This window comes from Bos indicus, chromosome 6, assembly GCF_029378745.1.
Source record: "Bos indicus isolate NIAB-ARS_2022 breed Sahiwal x Tharparkar chromosome 6, NIAB-ARS_B.indTharparkar_mat_pri_1.0, whole genome shotgun sequence".
Classification (NCBI taxonomy): domain Eukaryota; kingdom Metazoa; phylum Chordata; class Mammalia; order Artiodactyla; family Bovidae; genus Bos; species Bos indicus.
The window spans coordinates 6063497-6083040 of record NC_091765.1 but is presented as its reverse complement, the minus strand read 5'-3'; the positions used below and the strand labels follow the sequence as shown (position 1 = coordinate 6083040).

At 42.2% G+C, this 19544-nt stretch overlaps 1 protein-coding gene across 29 annotated transcripts in view; it reads right to left on the bottom strand.

Annotated features, from left to right (window-relative positions):
- The window catches only part of LOC109553295 (mitotic spindle assembly checkpoint protein MAD2A), a 651283-nt gene that overhangs the window by 188261 nt on the left and 443478 nt on the right, over nucleotides 1-19544 (bottom strand). For 28 of the 29 annotated variants that reach the window (XR_011566996.1, XR_011566997.1, XR_011566998.1 and 25 more), the window contains 7 exons: nucleotides 18191-18366; nucleotides 16273-16434; nucleotides 12810-12919; nucleotides 12109-12289; nucleotides 10774-10912; nucleotides 5019-5194; nucleotides 3072-3233 (listed from right to left, as the gene is read on the bottom strand). Coding sequence is in view for 24 of the 29 variants with exons in the window: in XM_070790760.1 (XP_070646861.1) it covers nucleotides 3072-3233; nucleotides 5019-5194; nucleotides 10774-10912; nucleotides 12109-12289; nucleotides 12810-12919; nucleotides 16273-16434; nucleotides 18191-18366 (1106 nt within the window). In the remaining 5 variants the exon portion in view is untranslated. The remainder of the gene's footprint in view (nucleotides 1-3071; nucleotides 3234-5018; nucleotides 5195-10773; nucleotides 10913-12108; nucleotides 12290-12809; nucleotides 12920-16272; nucleotides 16435-18190; nucleotides 18367-19544) is intronic. The other variant, XM_070790777.1, reaches the window with a different exon arrangement.

The window sequence follows — 19544 nt, the reverse complement described above, 5'->3', positions numbered from 1 at the left end:
TAGTACAAACTGGCAAGGCCTGGTGATAACTGATCCTAAATCCTATTAGTTTCTTGAAAAGAAATGCACATGCCCATTTTGTTTGTTTACTTCAGACACATGCTTGCTTGTGATTCAAGAAAGAGAAGTTCTGAAATAAAACAAACAAAATTACACCCCTACATGCTCTTATACACATATTAAGAGAAAACCTGAAGTATGTGTGCTCTTTGGGAAAAAGCTAGTATCGAAATAGCTTCAATCTTTTTCTTAAAAAAAAAAAAAAATCATATAAAAGTTCAGTTCTACAGACTTTTAAGCAGCAGGTGTTAGAAATAAATCAAAAGCCCCAAAGGTAAACTACATGTTACCCTTACAACTCTTTGAATTCAATATATCCACCCAGAGAGAAAACTGAAAATTTAGATACATTGCAACTTGACACCTGTGGGATAGAATATGCAAATGTCAGCTTCCTAAGTGGAGGCCTGCAAACTTTATCCTGATGACCAAGTCTTAATATCGGAGAATGGGGCCTATTAAAATGGATGAAATTGTAACCTGTTGTGCAAGACTGAGGGGAAATGATGGCATTGCCTTGCCAGTTTCAAAGGCACAACTTGCTTCCACTGGTCTTAATATACAGCCTGACTTCTCTTAATAGTATCTTCTTTACGCAGTGTTTCTAAGGCAACTATCATGATTACAATCCTGTTAGTGTTCGCTTGTTTCAGTACTTATTGAGCTGCTGTTTGTGTCAGGCACTCTCTTGAGTACTGAGGATAGAGTATGAAGATAATGTACAAAGTCTCAGTCCTCTCATACTTTTTCTTGGAATTGGTATAGAGTACCCAATGCTGGTCATCAGGGTTTCACTATGCTTCTTATGGAGTGTCCGCAGTACATTTGGAAGGAGGAAGCACTCCATTTGAGTTCAGCCATTCAGTCCTGTCCTACTCTTTGCTGACCCCATGGACTGCACACCAGGCTTTCCTGTCCATCAGCAACACCTGGGTCTTGTTCAAATTCACATCCATGGAGTTGGTGATGCCATTCAACCACTGTCATCTGCCTTTGGCTTCTGGGAGTCTGGGAGTGTGCAGCAGGGCCTTTGCCTTGTGTACCAAACTACATGCACTTGGAGTGTGTCTCTTCTCTCTCCTGAACCCTGTGCTGTAGAATCGATTGGTGAGACTGAGTATGGTTAAGCCAGGACATGACTCATGCAGAATATGCCATGGTATTTGCTATTGGACCACTGTTTATACACAGTTTAATGACAAACTCAATGTGGTTCTGACTATATATTCATTTCTGATTTAGACCAACTCCATGGTTGCTTTGACATATGGTATTCTCAAGGCCAAAGTTGCAAGGTTTGATTCCCCACCAAGATCAATCAACTTTAGGAAGAGAAAACTTTGGGACTGCTTAAGACCTGTACCCATAAGTTGCCACCCTCTTACTAGTCTTACTAGCTTATAGCATGGAAACAGGCAAGAGCCTAGTAACACTTGCTCAAAAGTGAAATCAGTTCCAAGTGTGCACCTTTTAGAGGGTAGCACTCTACTTGCTATTTGCATACCTAGTGTGTATTATTATGGGTCAAGTGTAGTAGGGGTCAACTCTAAATCATACCTGCACTGTTGCTATTTTCATACAATCGAACATTAATAGGGGACAAGGAAACCCCATATGTTATTTGGTTTCTAAGATAATTTTAATAACCTGTCTGTAGTTATTACTACATCAATATATTTTTGTTCATAGCTGCTAACAAGTACCAAGATGGACTGATTAATTTTTTCTTTCTGTTGTACTATCGCCCTGGTAAAAATTTAACTACACACTTGTGATTTAGCTGTATCAGTTCAAACTCAGTCTATTTTTTGTATAAATCTATTGAATTTTGCAAAATTCAAAACAGATTTTGATTGTTGCACTCCCTTTAAAAATAAGATTTATAAGATTAGGCATGTAGTAAAACTGGTTACCATGTAACTGTAACCTTGGGTGGTGGGCTAAACTGACAAGTGTTAACAAAGCCCATTAAAGATGGTAAGGGAGATAAAAGGAGGAAAAAGGAGGAGTAACTGGTGGCATCATCCCTACACTAATTTTCAAGTAAAAGGCATTGAGACACGGGGGAAGCAAGGATGATGCAGTGATCAGAGATTTTGGTGGCCTCACTAAGCGTTTTTTGATTCATTGTAAGACAAATGGGCTTCCCAGGTGGTGCTAGTGGGAAAAAACCTGCCTGCCAATGCAGGAGATGCAAGAGATGCAGGTTCGATGCCTGGCAGGAAGATCCCCCGGAGAAGGGCATGGCAACCCACTCTAGTATTCTTGCGTGGAGGATTCCATGGACAGAGGAGTCTGCTGGGCTACAGTCAATGGGATCACAGAGAGTCGGCTGTTACGAGGCGACTAACACACACAGACACACAAACACACACACTAAACACACGAATTTACCATAGTGAGTAAACATCTGTCCTGCATCCATGCTAAGTTGCTTCAGCCGTGTCCAATTCTGTGCCACCTCATGGACTATAGCCTGCCAGACTCCACTGTCCATGGGATTCTCCAGGCAACCATACTGGAGTCGTATGCCAGTCCCTGTTCCAGGGGATCCTGGAAACCCAGGGATGGAACCCAGGTTTCCTGCATTGAAGGCGGATTCTTTACTGTCTGAGCCACCTGGGAAGTTACTTCTGTTAACTGTTTCCAAAAGCTTCATATGAATTTTATTTTGGAAATTGGCCTTCATTAGGAAGGTGATGAGGAAGTCATCCAAAGCAGGAAGCTTGTTTTGGTAAACACTCAATGTGTAGGTGGGTCTTTTGACGTATATTGTTATTCTTTTGCATGGAGTGTTCCGGAGTCAAGATGTGCAATGAAAAAGGAAAATATCTAATGTATGGGGCGTATAACATTTGCGGTACCTTCCTTCAGTTTTGCGTTGTGAAGTGTTTTTCACTTTTCAGATCCTTCCTCTCTTATGCCTATTAGGTTTCTTGGGCATTCATAATGAAGACCAGTCATATAGCTTCAGATTTACTGTGTGTGGATGATGCTCAAACTATCCTTACCTTTAAGACCGACGATATCACAAGCATTGGTTCCTCATTCAAGTTCACTGTGTCTCCACAGTTTAGTTTCTTCTGTAGGGCTCTGCATGATTTTATACTGGCTGATTTTCTGAAGATGCCTTCTGTGAACGACCGTTTTTGATTGACAAAGGAAAGCATATCCTATAGGGAAGGAAAGAAAAGAAAACTGTGGGACATTTCATGTCTAGAAGCCCAGAGCACAAGCTTGCTCCTGTTTTGACAGACCTGTGGTATATGAGGGTACAGTTCTAGAACAGCACCAAAGTCAATTTGAAATTTTTTCTTCAGTGTCTCTAAATATATTTTCGACCCAACAATCGATCTGACTTTCATACACTGAAACATTGTAAACACTTGTGTAATCAGATTTTCCGTTTCAGTGAATTTACTGTGTTAAACGTCTCTGCTTTGAGGCCTTTGTAGATTCACCCTCTCCTTCTTCACCGCTCCTTTCTCTTTATTCCCTATTATAGATGCTCTTCCCTAAGTGTGGAAATCTTTTTGCCATATGCATGCTCCATTTGTTTCTTCCCCTTCCAGGCACTGTCCACCCCATTCAGTCCTGTTTCCTGTATTCCCTCCCCTCAAAATCAGGCTCAATACGTCTCTCCTCCTTCTCCGATGACAATCCTGTCTCATCAGCCTTTCTAGTTCCTTTTCCTGTATTTTCATGTCCTCTGCTGTCTGCAGAGTTAGAGAGATAACAGATATTGGAGCCAGGTTTTTCAAGGAATGTGGAATCTGTTATGCCAGTCATCCACTGTGTGACTTTGGGCATAGCACATACTTGGGTGAGGCTCTTTTGTTTTCATTGATGAAGTGGGGGTGATGATAGTCATGGCTACCCCCTAAATGTTCTGTGAAAGACGCAAGGTCTGGGGTAGTAGCTAGCACGTAGCTAGTATGATGAATTTCTTCATATATACCATAAAATTCCCTGCATCTAGTGTAGTGCTTGGAGAGATAGTGGACAGTGGACAAGAGTTAATGCTTACAGTTCAATACACTAATTTGATATAGCAGAGTCCGAACTCTGTGACTCTCTTTTGACACCTTCTGTCAGGAGCAAATGATTCATCTTTGCCAGAGGATGCGTACTTTATGCTTAAACACTTGAGTTGCAAATCAAATCCCTGTGAGACATTTTGCATCATAAGGGGGAGTAGACTCAGCTGAAGGAGACTTGAGACTCGTGTGGACTTCAAGGGAGGAGACGACGAGACATAAGAGGATGAGGTGGACTCGCAGAGATTCTTACACACAGAGTCTGAAGGAAAGCTACGCGGTCAAAATAGCCTGGAGTTAAAACTCGCCTCCAGGACCTCCCCACCATTCTATGCAAAACAAGCACTCTGTCACCCGAAGGAAAAAATGGACATTGGGTTGATTTTGCCCAGCTCCCAGCCTGTCCCAGCCTCTGGCTGATCTCCACAATTCCTTGCCACAGCTGTTTAAGAGATAACTACTCTGAACAACCTTGCAGAAGAACAGGTCCCCTTAAGACTGGAGCTTTCCACATACGTGCCTCTATATACTTCCTCTTTTCTTGGGTAAGGGCAGCAGCTCACTAATCTGACTGCTGCCCCTTCTCACCTCATAAAGGTGATCTGTAAAGGACTGCTCTCACTCTTTTCCTCAACCTCGCCTTCTCTAACTGCCTTAACTTACAGGGTCCATGTTAACTGGTCTGAGCTGGTATAGATGGGTCTTTGTTGAAATCAGCGGAATGGAGGAGAGTATCTTTTCATCTTGTACTTGCCTTCTGACTCTGCAGTACCTAAATCAGATCTTATTCTTTGAAGTAATGTTATGAATCTTATCGGACAAAGCCAGACTTCTTCATTTGGGAGTAGATTTGGAAGAGAACACTTGGTCTCTCAGCACTCCCCTTCTCAGGAAGGTTACAGAAACCAAAATAAGACCTACCAGAATTGGGGTGGGCAGGGTGTCATTATCACATACATCCTCAAGAGGAGCTCCAAAGAGCTGTTTTGGCTTTGTGGGTGGTAGACATGGGTGTTGGTTCTCCTCGCGGGTCCTGGAGATACAGCCAAAGGCCCAGTTTTTGAGAGAACTCTTCCTAACTGTCTTCTTGTCTGAAACTAATGTAGAAGAGAGATTTTCACTAGTAGTAGTTTAGCTTATTTAGCCTGATTTCCACCACTTACATTCAGCAGCATGTTCATGGCAGAGGCTGAAAGAGAGAAACTGAACCATTTGTTATATAGCATTCCCCTTATTCTAAAGCAGGCTAATTGCATCCTTGTGGTGTTAACATGTTCTTCTTGCCCATATTCTGCAAACCAGTAGTTAAACCTAGAGGCGTGATCAGACACAGGGTTGATTCTCCCTGTGACAGTATTCCCCAGACAGTGCTCTCTATTCCCTTTGCCCTGTGGCATGAGACACTTAACCTATAGTTACACAAGTTTCCTAATATTAAGTGTTATCAGTGGATTCTGGGTTCAGATCTCATTTGAAAGGCAACATTATTTAATATTCAAATCAAGCAGCATTTGTAGGAAGTTTCCGTCCTCTGTTCAGTTACCTGTTTGGCTTTCTGAGTACCCCGTCATGCACAATTTTCTCCCTTGAAAAGAATCGCCTTTCACGAGATATCCTGCCTGACAGTGCTTATCAGTCAGCCTCTCGACCTCTCCTCTGGGAGGCCACACACCACAGTCAGCTCCAAGGATGACTTCCTGCCCTCAGGGTCCTTGAGAAGTAGTCATTAATTGCAGACAATGTGGTAAGATTACAGGGGGCCAGTTTTTGTGTGTGTGACACCTTACTCAGCTAACCCAAAGATGAATTTTAACTACCAACAGCCCCTGTCAAAGGATTGTTTTTCAAAAAAGAGTGATCAGCAATGAAGAATTGAGTTCAAAGTGTCTCGTGTCCAGCTATGAATGTTTTCCTGATATTTCCTCAATAAACCTGCTTAATATTTCCTTAAATAACCTGCTTAAATAACCAGCTAAAGAAGTCAATTAGAGGAGCCCAGTTGTAGAAAAATAAACAGAAGAATTTAACCAAATCTTTTAAAATGCCCATCCACTTGTCTTTCGGAGACATAGTGAGTGCCGCACCATGTCCATTCAAGTGAGTGAACCACTTGTGGTGCTGGGTGAGAGAACCAGAAGGCTCCTATTCTGCCTCTTAATTGGATGAGTTACCTAAAAGTCTTTGAGCGTCAGTTTGCTCAAATGTAACATAAATGATGCTACTTACACCTGACTGGACTACATAACATAATGTACTACCCAGCACAAGACATGGCACATAGCAGCCTTAATAAAGGTAATTTCCCTCCTTCAGAAGGCCTAAGGCAGCCTAGACATCAGTCGCCTCCCCCTAAGCAGACCGCACCCCCATTCTCCATTTGACTGTGTAGCCTCCAGAAGGTGTGCATTCCTGAAGGAATGCCATCACTTTGCCTTAGGCTCTTCCTGCCCTGACAGTCATACTACCATCATTTTAAAAGGAGATAATGAAGAAAGCAAATGCATTCTTAAATTCAGGAACAGATTCTCCTAATTAATATGTACAAACGTGAAAAGATACATGTTTATATGGGTTGAGTTGCTTTATGCACCCTGGTTTCCCTACTCTTAACCTGATTCTTTTATTTCTAAACTACCCACAGGTATTCATGTATTTCAAATGTATTCCTTCATTGTTCAGCTTTAATAAGAATACTCTTAGGAAGAAAACTCTATCAGTTGGTACAAAGCTATATGGCCAGCTAGCCTATAAGCATAGATGGAAAGCAAAATAGACATTAAGGCCTACGCTTTTATTTTCAGGCCTAGATGGAGCTTTCGTAATGTACATTGGTTGGTGTTAGAGTTCTTGTGGGCTCTGTGACCAATAAGACTATATACTATAGCCACGAAAAGTATGGTGCTCAGTTGTTCAGTCGTGTCCAACTCTTGCGACCCCATGGACTATAGCCTGTCAGGCTCCTGTCCGTGGGACTTCCTGGATCATAATACTGGAGTGGGTTGCCAGGGACTGTGAAACAGGTTAACTTTACAACCTCATCTTTCTTAAACAATCCTGGCAAGATTTAGGTTAGTGTTTTTCCTCATGCTCAAATTAGGGTTTGAATGTTAAAAAATGAAATTGTGTAACTTTGTGGGTATAGAATAACAATTCTAAGAATACAAATACTTTAAGTAGAAATTCTATTCTGGCCCCAGTACTTGCTAAATTAGGAAGACATTTTATTCAGAGAAAGAAATGTCAATGGGACAATACTGGAATGGTAGCAGGGATGATTGCAAGAGGAAAGACTTAAAAACAAACAGACACATAAGCATTCAGTCCAGTTCCATTTGCAACCTAGGTCTGAAACAGAATGGAAAGAGAGCTTGCTGTGGAGGTAGAATCCAGAGTTCACGTCTCAGAGGCGGTCCTAAGGTGGCGGAGAAATAGAACAGAAAGACGACTTTCTCCCCACAAATTCATCGAAAGAACATTGAATGCTGAGCAAATTCCAGAAAACAATTTCTGAATGCTGGCAGAGGACATCAGGGACCCAGAAAGGCAGCCCATTGTCTTTGAAAGGCGGTGGGACAAAATATAAAAGAGAAAAAGAGAGACAAATGAGGTAGGGACAGAGATCTGTCCTGGGACGGTAGTCTTAAAAGAGGAGAAGTTTCCCAACACTAGGAAACACTCTCATTGGCAGGTCAGTGGGGAGTTTTGGAATCTCAGAGGGTAACATAACGGGGAGGAAAAAGAAAGAAAGAAAGAAAGAAAGAAACCCCACAGATTGCGTGCCTAACAACAACTTCCAGCAGGGAACTAGTCCAGACACTCACGATTGCCACCAGCAAGCGGGGGGCCTGAACAGGAAGGTGCGGGCTGCATTGCTTAGGGTAAGGGCCAGGCCTGAGTGCCCTGAGGGCAATCTGAGGGAGCTAATGTGAGATAGCAACCCAAATTGTGGGATAGCCAGACAGAGAGAAAAAAAACTATCCTGTGAAAAGCCCTAATCTAAGGCACTTCCTGGCCCACTCACAGAGCAGAGGACTGAGAGAATACCAGAGCAGAGCTAGCTGGCTGTGCACTGACCCATCTCCCACCAGAGACAGGGAGGCAGGCGGGGGCAGCCAGAGCCTGAAAGGGGCAATCTCAGCCCCAGAGAGGCATCCTCTACAAAACTGCAAGCAGGCTCCCATTTGCTAACCAAGACTTGTTGGGATACTGGGCGGTTGACATCCGCTGGGACGGTCGCGGCCAGAGATCAGCTCCCCAGAAGAGACACACGGCCCACCTGAGACGGGCAGGCCTGCTGCCAACCAGCAAATTGAGCGGCTGGGATGGGGGAGGTATAAGACACACCACACCTGGGGGTCACTGTGCTCGTTAAGCACCTGGTCGCCTGAGCTGCTCGGACATGGGAAGGGCACAAAACGCAGGTCCAACTGAGCCTGTGCCTTTGTGGAGTACCTGAGAACCTGAACCTGAACCTGAACGGCTTAGACCTGGGAAGTACACGCAACCCAGGGCCCACCTCAGACAGTTGCAGGCAGAGCAACCTGAGCCTGAGCAGTGTAAACTGGGAAAGCACACACACCGTGAGCGGGGGCAAACCCAGTGCGGCCAGGACACTGTGAGCACACGCCAGGGATATTTGTTTGCAGTGCTCCTCCGTCACCACAGTACCACTGAGTAAGTGGGCCTAAATAAGTGACCACCTTCGCCCCCATGACTCAGGGCGGAAATTAGACACTGAAAAGACCAGCAAACAGAAGAAGTTAAAATAAACAGAGGGAAGCGCTCTGGAAAAGACAGGTGCAACAGATTAAAACGTTGGAGTTAGCACTGACTACAATGGAAGGGGCCTATAGATCTTGAGAAGTATAAGCTGGATAACGGAACTATCTGAAACTGAACTAACCCCACACTGCCCACAACCACTCCAGAGAAATTCCTAGATATATTTTTACTATTATCATTAAAAAAAAATTTTTTTTATGTCCTCTATTGCTTCTTTAATTTTAATTTTTATAACCTACTATTACCTTTCAAAAAAATACCCTATTTTTAATGCAAACTTCATATATATATTTTACCATTTTTTGTTACTTTGTTTTTTTAATACTGTATTTGGGAGTCTCTAACCTTTACTGTAGACTTTTAATGTTTGCTTTTTGGTATTTGTTGTCAATTTTGTACATTTAAGAACCCAATCTTCACTGCCCATTTCTACTTGGGAGTTTGATCACTGCCTCGATTGCTCTCTCCCCCTTTTGACTCTCCTTTTTCTCCACCAGGTCGCCTCTATCTCCTCCCTCACCCTTTTCTTCCCTACCCACTCTGTGAATCTCTTTGTGTATTCCAGGCTGTGGAGAACACTTTGGGAACTGATTACTGGCTGGATCTGTCTCTCTCCTTTTGATTGCCTCTTTTCTTGTCCTGGTCACCTCTGTCTCCTTCTTCCTTCTCTTCTCTGTGTAACTGCATGAACCTCTCTGAGGGGTCCAAACTGTGGATAGCACATAGGGAATTGGTTACTGGCTAGCTTGCTCTCTTCCGGTTTGATTCCCCCTCTTCTTCTCCTGGTCAACTCTATCTCCCTCCTCCTTATTCTCTTCTCCATCTAACTTGGTGAACCTCTCTGGGTTCCCTCACTGTGGAGAAGCTTGTCATCATTAACCTAGATGTTTTATCATCGATGCTGTACAGATAGAGAAGTCTTGAGGCTACTCTAAGAATAAGACTGAAAACCAGAGACAGGAGGCTTAAGTTCAAAACCCGAGAACACCAGAGAACTACTGACTCCAGGGAACATTAATGGATACGAGCTCATCCAAAAGCCTCCATACCTACACTGAAACCAAGCACCACCCAAGAGCCAACAAGATCCAGAGCAAGACATACAATGCAAATTCTCCAACAATGCAGGAACATAGCCCTGAGCTTCAATATACAGGCTGCCCAAATTCACACCAAACCCATAGACATCTCAAAACTCACTACTGGAAACTTCATTGCACTCTGGAGAGAAGTCCAGCTCCATCCACCAGAACAGGGACACAAGCTTCCCTAAGCAGGAAACCTTGACAAGCCACTCATACAACCCCACCCACAGTGAGGAATCTCCACAATAAAAAAGAACCACAAGCTGCCAGAATACAGAAAGGCCACCCCAAATACAGCAATCTAACTGATGCTGAAGCTGAAAGTCCAATGTTTTGGTCACCTGATGTAAAGAAGTGACTCATGGGAAAAGACCTTGATGCTGGGAAAGATTGAAGGCAGGAGAAGGGGACGATAGAGGATGAGATGGTTGGATGGCATCACCAATTCAAAGGACGTGAGTCAGAGTAAGCTCTGGGAGTTGGTGATGGACATGGAGGCCTGGGGTGCTATAGTCCTCAAGCCCAAGGACTTGGGGTCACTGTAGTCCTTGGGGTCACAAAGAGTTGGACACGAATGAGCAACTGAACTGAACTCAACGAATCGTTATGTCTCCTAAAGCTGTACTAGTTGCTTCTTGAAATCAGAACAGTTTTATCCTTGCTTTGATCTCACAAGTGGGAATCTTCCCATGTCTTGGAGCAGATGGAAATTACTGCCCTTAGAATGTGCTTTGGGCTCTAGGATCTCCCACTGACCCCTGGAAGCCTTGCTGTCTTTGGCATCAAAGCCAGTTACATTATTCACGTACCTGCAACCTTCTCAATGTTATCGGTAATATCAGTGATATCACTGTTATCAGAACTCACTGACATCTCTCCAAAGAGACAAGTGATATCTTCTCCAAATATCTTGAGACAGTTTTCAATGAGAAATTGTATGAAAGAAATCTGTAACACGAAGGGGCAAAAAATGGGGTATTACTCTACATATGGTGTAATAGTAAATCACATTTCATCCACGAATCTTGGCTCTAACCAAAAATGCAAAAGAAATCTGAGAAAAATTCAGACTTGACTAAAAAATATATAAATATATTATATATACATCAGCTTTTTCTAAGAAATAACTCCTACTTTCAAGAGTAGTTTGGGCTCAAATTTTAAAATTCTTTTAGTCAGTGGGCTAACGTTATACTATGTAGCTTGGTTTAATAGCTAAAATTTTGTAATGATGGTTAACATGCTTAAAACTAGGATGATTTTTAAGTAGCCCGCATAGGATATTTGGGACAAAAATGTATATTCTCTTATTAAGTTTTATTTATTTTTAATAAATTTGTTTCTAGTTTTATTGAGATAGATTTTTTATATCTCATATTATTAACATTTATAAAGTATCGAATACAACACCAACTGTGAATTTCACTTGAGTGAAGAAATATCTGAAACTTGGTTAGCAGAGGTTACAGTGTCGGCCGGGCGGGGGGTTGTGAAGGAACAAATCATCTGGAGAGAAAACATGTCTGTCTGTCTTACCACATTCCCTTGTCTCACACTTGCTGTCCGGGGGAGCTTGGAGAAGAGGTGTGATCTTATTAGGCATGTTGTGGCTCTCTTAGAATGTTCTGAAATATTTTACTAGCTTCCTCATCCTCAGGCAGAGACACAAGAGAAGCCAAATACTTTCCTGAATGAGCCACAGCTGGCAGAGTGTGGCCAGTACGTGTGGCGCCTCAGGTGCTCATATTGCCCAGGCTGCTAAGATGTGCCGACAGTGACCAGATGTATTGGGTGTTATCATTGTGTAATGATGAAATCATAGTTTGGAGGCTTGTACACCCTCAGTGATTAGGCTGAGAGTTGAACCTTGGCTCTCTGATTCCAAAGCCAGGTTCTTTTCTATCATATCATCCTACTCTTACCTCTCTATCGTTTAATCTCTTGGATGGCAAAGGGGAAGTGAGTCAACTGTTCTCAGTTATAATACACCTTCCCATGCCCAACCAGAGTAGGACTCTGCCACTCCAAGGCAGTGTAATTAAAATGTGCACTTTAAAAACTGGTTCATCAGAGTTAATACTACAGACTTCAGGTTCAAGATGGGGACTCTGCTCTGCAAGGCAAAAAATGAGAGATCTCATTACCTGTTTGGTGAAGTTTTCTGAGCTGCCAGAATTAGACAGACAAAGCATGCTTGGGGTTATACACACTGATAAATTATAAGCTGTCATCTGATTGGATGAGGAATGTTGCTCAATATTGCGTAAAACTGCAAAAAGATATCGCAGAAAAACTACATTGGCTCTCGGCAGCTGGTCTAGAAGCCTAAGGACAGAGAAAACACTTATAAATAAAGCGAGTCATTTTGCTTAGTAAGTGGAAATACAGAGAACAAAGTACTTCTTTTTATACCATGTACACAGTCCATTCTCACAGTTCCAGGCATGAATGCATACAAAAATGTTTCACTGAATTTAATTCCTGAACCAGGTAAGACCTACTCTGGTTAGTTATGTGTTTGTATTTAAGATCATACCACTGGCGGGTTGGTTTTTTATCATCTCAATTTAGACCAGTGGATTTCATCTCCAACAGTTTCATGTATTCAGAAGGTGTAAAATGGTCAAGCAGTCCATGTTAATGAGATTAGGAGAAAAACACCAATTACAGTGTCACCAATAAGGCATGCATCTCTCTTCAAACTGACTTCCATGGGCATGATCAAGTCAAACCCCGTGATACCGGTCATTATTTTAGAGGACACAGCTGTAAAGTATAAGCTAATATTTTCCTAAGAGTATGTTGGTTGTATTTTCTCAGAGTTGAGTAATTATGGCATCATTACCTCTGGGTCGCCTTTATTTTGTCGTCCTCGTTCCCTTGATCAATAACATCAAGCCATTTATCATAGAGACTGGCTGAAAATATGCTTCCTTGGATATTTCGAAGAAAATCCTTATATAGATCAAAAAGTATGTATTATTCTTAGGATAAATTCAATGGAGAAATTACAAAGAAAATATTTAGTGGAAAAATTCAATTCAGTCCACAATTCCTTCACAGCCACGCACACTGATTCACACAGAGCTTGGCTGTCATTCTCCACAGCCTTGCACACCCAGAAGTACTGGTTGGATTTTCCCCAACTAAAATTAGAAGCATAAAAGCAGAGTCTGGGCTGTAGTGAGAATGAAGCTAAAGCTCCTTCTATTGCCTGGAACTTATCTCTGTGTACATGTTAACACATTAGTACAAACTGGCAAGGCCTGCTGATAACTGATCCTAAATCCTATTAGTTTCTTGAAAAGAAACACACATGCCCATTTTGTTTGTTTACTTCAAACACATGCTTGCTTGTGATTCAAGAAAGAGAAGTTCTGAAATAAACAAAATTACACCCCTACATGCTCTTATACACATATTAAGAGAAAACCTGAAGTATGAGTGCTCTTTGGGAAAAAGCTGGTATCGAAATAGCTTTAATCTTGTTTTAAAAAAATAATCATATAAAAGGTCAGTTCTACAGACTTTTAAGCAGCAGGTGTTAGAAATAAATCAAAAGCCCCAATGGTAAACTACATGTTACCCTTACAACTCTTTGAATTCAATATATCCACCCAAAGAGGAAACTGAAAATTTAGATACATTGCAACTTGACACCTGTGGGATAGAATATGCAAATATCAGCTTCCTAAGTGGAGGCCTGGAAACTTTATCCTGATGACCAAGTCTTAATATCAGAGAATGGGGCCTATTAAAATGGATGAAGTTGTAACCTGTTGTGCAAGACTGAGGGGAAATGATTGCATTGCCTTGCCAGTTTCAAAGGCACAACTTGCTTCCACTGGTCTTAATATACAGCCTGACTTCTCTTAATAGTATCTTCTTTACGCAGTGTTTCTAAGGCAACTATCATGATTACAATCCTGTTAGTGTTCGCTTGTTTCAGTACTTATTGAGCTGCTGTTTGTGTCAGGCACTCTCTTGAGTACTGAGGATAGAGTATGAAGATAATGCACAAAGTCTCAGTCCTCTCATACTTTTTCTTGGAATTGGTATAGAGTACCCAATGCTGGTCATCAGGGTTTCACTATGCTTTTTATGGAGTGTCCGCAGTACATTTGGAAGGAGGAAGCACTCCATTTGAGTTCAGCCATTCAGTCCTGTCCTACTCTTTGTGACCCCATGGACTGCACACCAGGCTTTCCTGTCCATCAGCAACACCTGGGTCTTGTTCAAATTCATGTCCATGGAGTTGGTGATGCCATTCAACCATGTCATCTGGCTTTGAATTCTGGGAGTCTGGGAGTGTGCAGCAGGGCCTTTGACTTGTGTACCAAACTACATGCACTTGGAGTGTGTCTCTTCTCTCTCCTGAAACCTGTGCTGTAGAATCGATTGGTGAGACTGAGTATGGTTAAGCCAGGACATGACTCATGCAGAATATGCCATGGGTATTTGCTACTGGACTACTGTTTATAGACAGTTTAATGACAAACTCAATGTGGTTCTGACTATATATTCATTTCTGATTTAGACCAACTCCATGGTTGCTTTGACATATGGTATTCTCAAGGCCAAAGTTGCAAGGTTTGATTCCCCACCAAGATCAATCAACTTTAGGTAGAGAAAACTTTGGGAGTGTCATCAAAGACCTGTACCCATAAGTAGCCACCCTCTTACTAGACTGTGCTTACAGCATGGAAACAGGCAAGAGCCTAGTAACACTTGCTCAAAAGTGAAATCAGTTCCAAGTGTGCACCTTTTAGAGGGTAGCACTCTACTTGCTATTTGCATACCTAGTGTGTATTATTATGGGTCAAGTGTAGTAGGGGTCAACTGTAAATCATACCTGCACTGTTGCTATTTTCATACAATTGAACATTAATAGGGGAAAAGGAAACACCATATGTTATTTGGTTTCTAAGATAATTTTAATAACCTGACTGTAGTTATTACTACATCAATATATTTTTGTTCATAACTGCTAACAAGTACCAAGATGAATTGATTAATTTTTTCTTTCTGTTGTATTATTGCCCTGGTACAAATTTAACTACACACTTGTGATTTAGCTGTATCATTTCAAACTCAGTCTATTTTTTGTATAAACCTATTGAATTTTGCAAAATTCCAAACAGATTTTGATTGTTGCACTCACTTTAAAACTAAGATTTATAAGATTAGGCATGTAGTAAAACAGGTTACCATGTAGCTGTAACCTTGGGTGGTGGGCTAAACTTACAAATGTTAACAAAGCCATTAATCATGGTAAGGGAGATAAAAGGAGGAAAAAGAAGGAACAAATGGTGGCGTCATGCCTACACTAATTTACAAGTAAAAGGCATTGAGACACAGGGGAAGCAAGGATGATGCAGTGATCAGAGATTTTGGTGGCCTCACTAAGCGTTTTTTGATTCATTGTAAGACAAATGGGCCTCCCAGGTGGTGCTAGTGGGAAAAAACCTGCCTGCCAATGCAGGAGATGCAAGAGATGCAGGTTCGATGCCTGGCAGGAAGATCCCCTGGAGAAGGGCATGGCAACCCACTATAGTATTCTTGCGTGGAGGATTCCATGGACAGAGGAGTCTGCTGGGCTACAGTTAATGCGATCACAGAGAGTCGGCTGTTACGAGGCGACTAACACACACAGACACACAAACACACACACTAAACACACGAATTTACCATAGTGAGTAAACATCTGTCCTGCATCCATGCTAAGTTGCTTCAGCCGTGTCCAATTCTGTGCCACTTCATGGACTATAGCCTGCCAGACTCCACTGTCCATGGGATTCTCCAGGCAACCATACTGGAGTCGTATGCCAGTCCCTGTTCCAGGGGATCCTGGAAACCCAGGGATGGAACCCAGGTTTCCTGCATTGAAGGCGGATTCTTTACTGTCTGAGTCACCTGGGAAGTTACTTCTGTTAACTGTTTCCAAAGGCTTATTATGAATTTTATTTTGGAAATGTGGCCTTCATTAGGAAGGTGATGAGGAAGTCATCCAAAGCAGGAAGCTTGTTTTGGTAAACACTCAATGTGTAAGTGGGTATTTTGACATATCTTGTTATTCCTTTGCATGGACTGTTCAGGAGTCAAGATGTGCAATGAAAAAGGAAAATATCTAATGTATGGGGCTTATAACATCTGCAGTACCTTCCTTCAGTTTTGGCTTTGTGAAGTGTTTTTCACTTTTCAGCTCCTTCCTCTCTTATGCCTATTAGGTTTCTTGGGCATTCATAATGAAGCACCAGTCATATAGCTTCAGATTTACCGTGTGTGGATAATGCTCAGACTTTCCTTACCTTTAAGACGCAGGCTATCACAAGTATTGGTTCCTCATTCAAGTTCACTGTGTCTCCACAGTTTAGTTTCTTCTTTAGGGCTCTGCATGATTTTATACTGGCTGATTTTCCGAAGATGCATTCTGTGAACAGCCCTTTTTGATTGATAAAGGAAAGCATATCCTATCGGGAAGGAAAGAAAAGAAAACTGTGGGATGTTTCATGTCTAGAAGCCCAGAGCGCAAGCTTGTTCCAGTTTTGACAGATCTGTGGTATATGAGGGTACAGTTCTAGAACAGCACCGAAGTCAATTTGAAATTTTTTCTTCAGTGTCTCTGAATATATTTTTGACCCAACAATCGATTCATACACTGAAACATTGTAAACACTTGTGTAATCAGATTTTCCGTTTCAGTGAATTACTGTGTTAAACGCCTCTGCTTTGAGGCCTTTGTAGATTCACCCTCTCCTCCTTCACTGCTCCTTTCTCTTTATTCCCTATTATAGATGCTCTTCCCTAAGTGTGGAAATCTTTTTGCCATATGCATGCTCCATTTGTTTATTCCCCTTCCAGGGACTGTCCACCCCATTCACTCCTGTTTCCTGTATTCCCTCCCCTCAAAATCAGGCTCAATACGCCTCTCCTCCTTCTCCGATGACATTCTTGTCTCATCAGCCTTTGTAGTTCCTTTTCCTGTATTTTCATATCCTCTGCTGTCTGCAGAGTTAGAGAGATAACAGCTATTGGAGCCAGGTTTTTCAAGGAATGTGGAATCTGTTATGCCAGTCATCCACTGTGTGACTTTGGGCATAGCACATACTTGGGTGAGGCTCTTTTGTTTTTCATTGATGAAGTGGGGGTGATGATAGTCATGGCTGCCCCCTAAACTTTCTGTGAAAGACGCAAGGTTTGGGGTAGTGGCTAGCACGTAGCTAGTATGATAAATTTCTTCATATATACCATAAAGTTCTCTGCATCTAGTGTAGTGCTTGGAGAGATAGTGGACAGTGAACAAGAGTTAATGCTTAGAGTTCAGTACACTAATTTGATATAGCACAGTCCGAACTCTGTGACTCTCTTTTGACACATTCTGTCAGGAGCAAATGATTCATCTTTGCCAGAGGATGCGTACTTTATGCTTAAACACTTGAGTTCCATATCAAATCCGTGTGAGACATTTTGCATCTTAAGGGGGAGTAGACTCAGCTGAAGGAGACTTGTGGAGACGAGGAGACATATGAGGATGAGGTGGACTCGCAGAGATTCTTACACACAGAATCTGAAGGAAAGCTACACGGTCAAAATAGCCTGGAGTTAAAACTGGCCTCCAGGACCTCCCCACCATTCTATGCAAAACAAGCACTCTGTCACCCGAAGGAAAAAATGGACATTGGGTTGATTTTGCCCAGCTCCCAGCCTGTCCCAGCCTCTGGCTGATCTCCAAAATTCCTTGCCGCAGCTGTTTAAGAGATAACTACTCTGAACAACCTTGCAGAAGAACAGGTCCCCTTAAGACTGGAGCTTTCCACATACGTGCCTCTATATACTTCCTCTTTTCTTGGGTAAGGGCAGTAGCTCACTAATCTGACTGCTGCCCCTTCTCACCTCATAAAGGTGATCTGTAAAGGACTGCTCTCATTCTTTCCCTCAACCTCGCCTTCTCTAACTGCCTTAACTTACAGGGTCCATGTTAACTGGTCTGAGCTGGTATAGATGGGTCTTTGTTGAAATCAGCGGAATGGATGAGAGTATCTTTTCATCTTGTACTTGCCTTCTGACTCTGCAGTACCTAAATCAGATCTTATTCTTTGAAGTAATGTTATGAATCTTATCGGACAAAGCCAGACTTCTTCATTTGGGAGTAGATTTGGAAGAGAACACTTGATCTCTCAGCACTCCCCTTCTCAGGAAGGTTACAGAAACCAAAATAAGACCTACCAGAATTGGGGTGGGCAGGGTGTCATTATCACATACATCCTCAAGAGGAGCTCCAAAGAGCTGTTTTGGCTTTGTGGGTGGTAGAGACGGGTGTTGGTTCTCCTCGCGGGTCCTACAGATACAGCCAAAGGCCCAGTTTTTGAGAGAACTCTTCCTAACTGTCTTCTTGTCTGAAACTAATATAGAAGAGAGATTTTCACTAGTAGTAGTTGAGCTTATTTAGCCTGATTTCCACCACTTACATTCAGCAGCATGTTCATGGCAGAGGCTGAAAGAGAGAAACTGAACCATTTGTTATATAGCATTCCCCTCATTCTGAAGCAGGCTAATTGCATCCTTGTGGTGTTAACATGTTCTTCTTGCCCATATTCTGCAAACCAGTAGTTAAACCTAGAAGCGTGATCAGACTCAGGGTTGATTCTCCCTGTGACAGTATTCCCCAGACAGTGCTCTCTATTCCCTTTGCTCTGTGGCATGAGACACTTAACCTATAGTTACACAAGTTTCCTAATATTAAGTGTTATCAGTGGATTCTGGGTTCAGATCTCATTTGAGGGGCAAAATTATTTAATATTCAAATCAAGCAGCATTTGTAGGAAGTTTCCTTCCTCTGTTGAGTTACCTGTTTGGCTTTCTGAGTACCCCGTCATGCGCAATTTTCTCCCTTGAAAAGAATCGCCTTTCACGAGATATCCTGCCTGACAGTGCTTATCAGTCAGCCTCTAGACCTCTCCTCTGGGAGGCCACACACCTCAGTCAGCTCCAAGGATGACTTCCTGCCCTCAGGGTCCTTGAGAAGTAGTCATTAATTGCAGACAATGTGGTAAGATTACAGGGGGCCAGTTTTTGTGTGTGTGACACCTTACTCAGCTAACCCAAAGATGAATTTTAACTACCAACAGCCCCTGTCAAAGGATTGTTTTTCAAAAAAGAGTGATCAGCAATGAAGAATTGAGTTCAAAGTGTCTCGTGTCCAGCTATGAATGTTTTCCTGATATTTCCTCAATAAACCTGCTTAATATTTCCTTAAATAACCTGCTTAAATAACCAGCTAAAGAAGTCAATTAGAGGAGCCCAGTTGTAGAAAAATAAACAGAAGAATTTAACCAAATCTTTTAAAATGCCCATCCACTTGTCTTTCGGAGACATAGTGAGTGCCGCACCATGTCCATTCAAGTGAGTGAACCACTTGTGGTGCTGGGTGAGAGAACCAGAAGGCTCCTATTCTGCCTCTTAATTGGATGAGTTACCTAAAAGTCTTTGAGCGTCAGTTTGCTCAAATGTGACATAAATGATGCTACTTACACCTGACTGGACTACATAACATAATGTACTACCCAGCACAAGACATGGC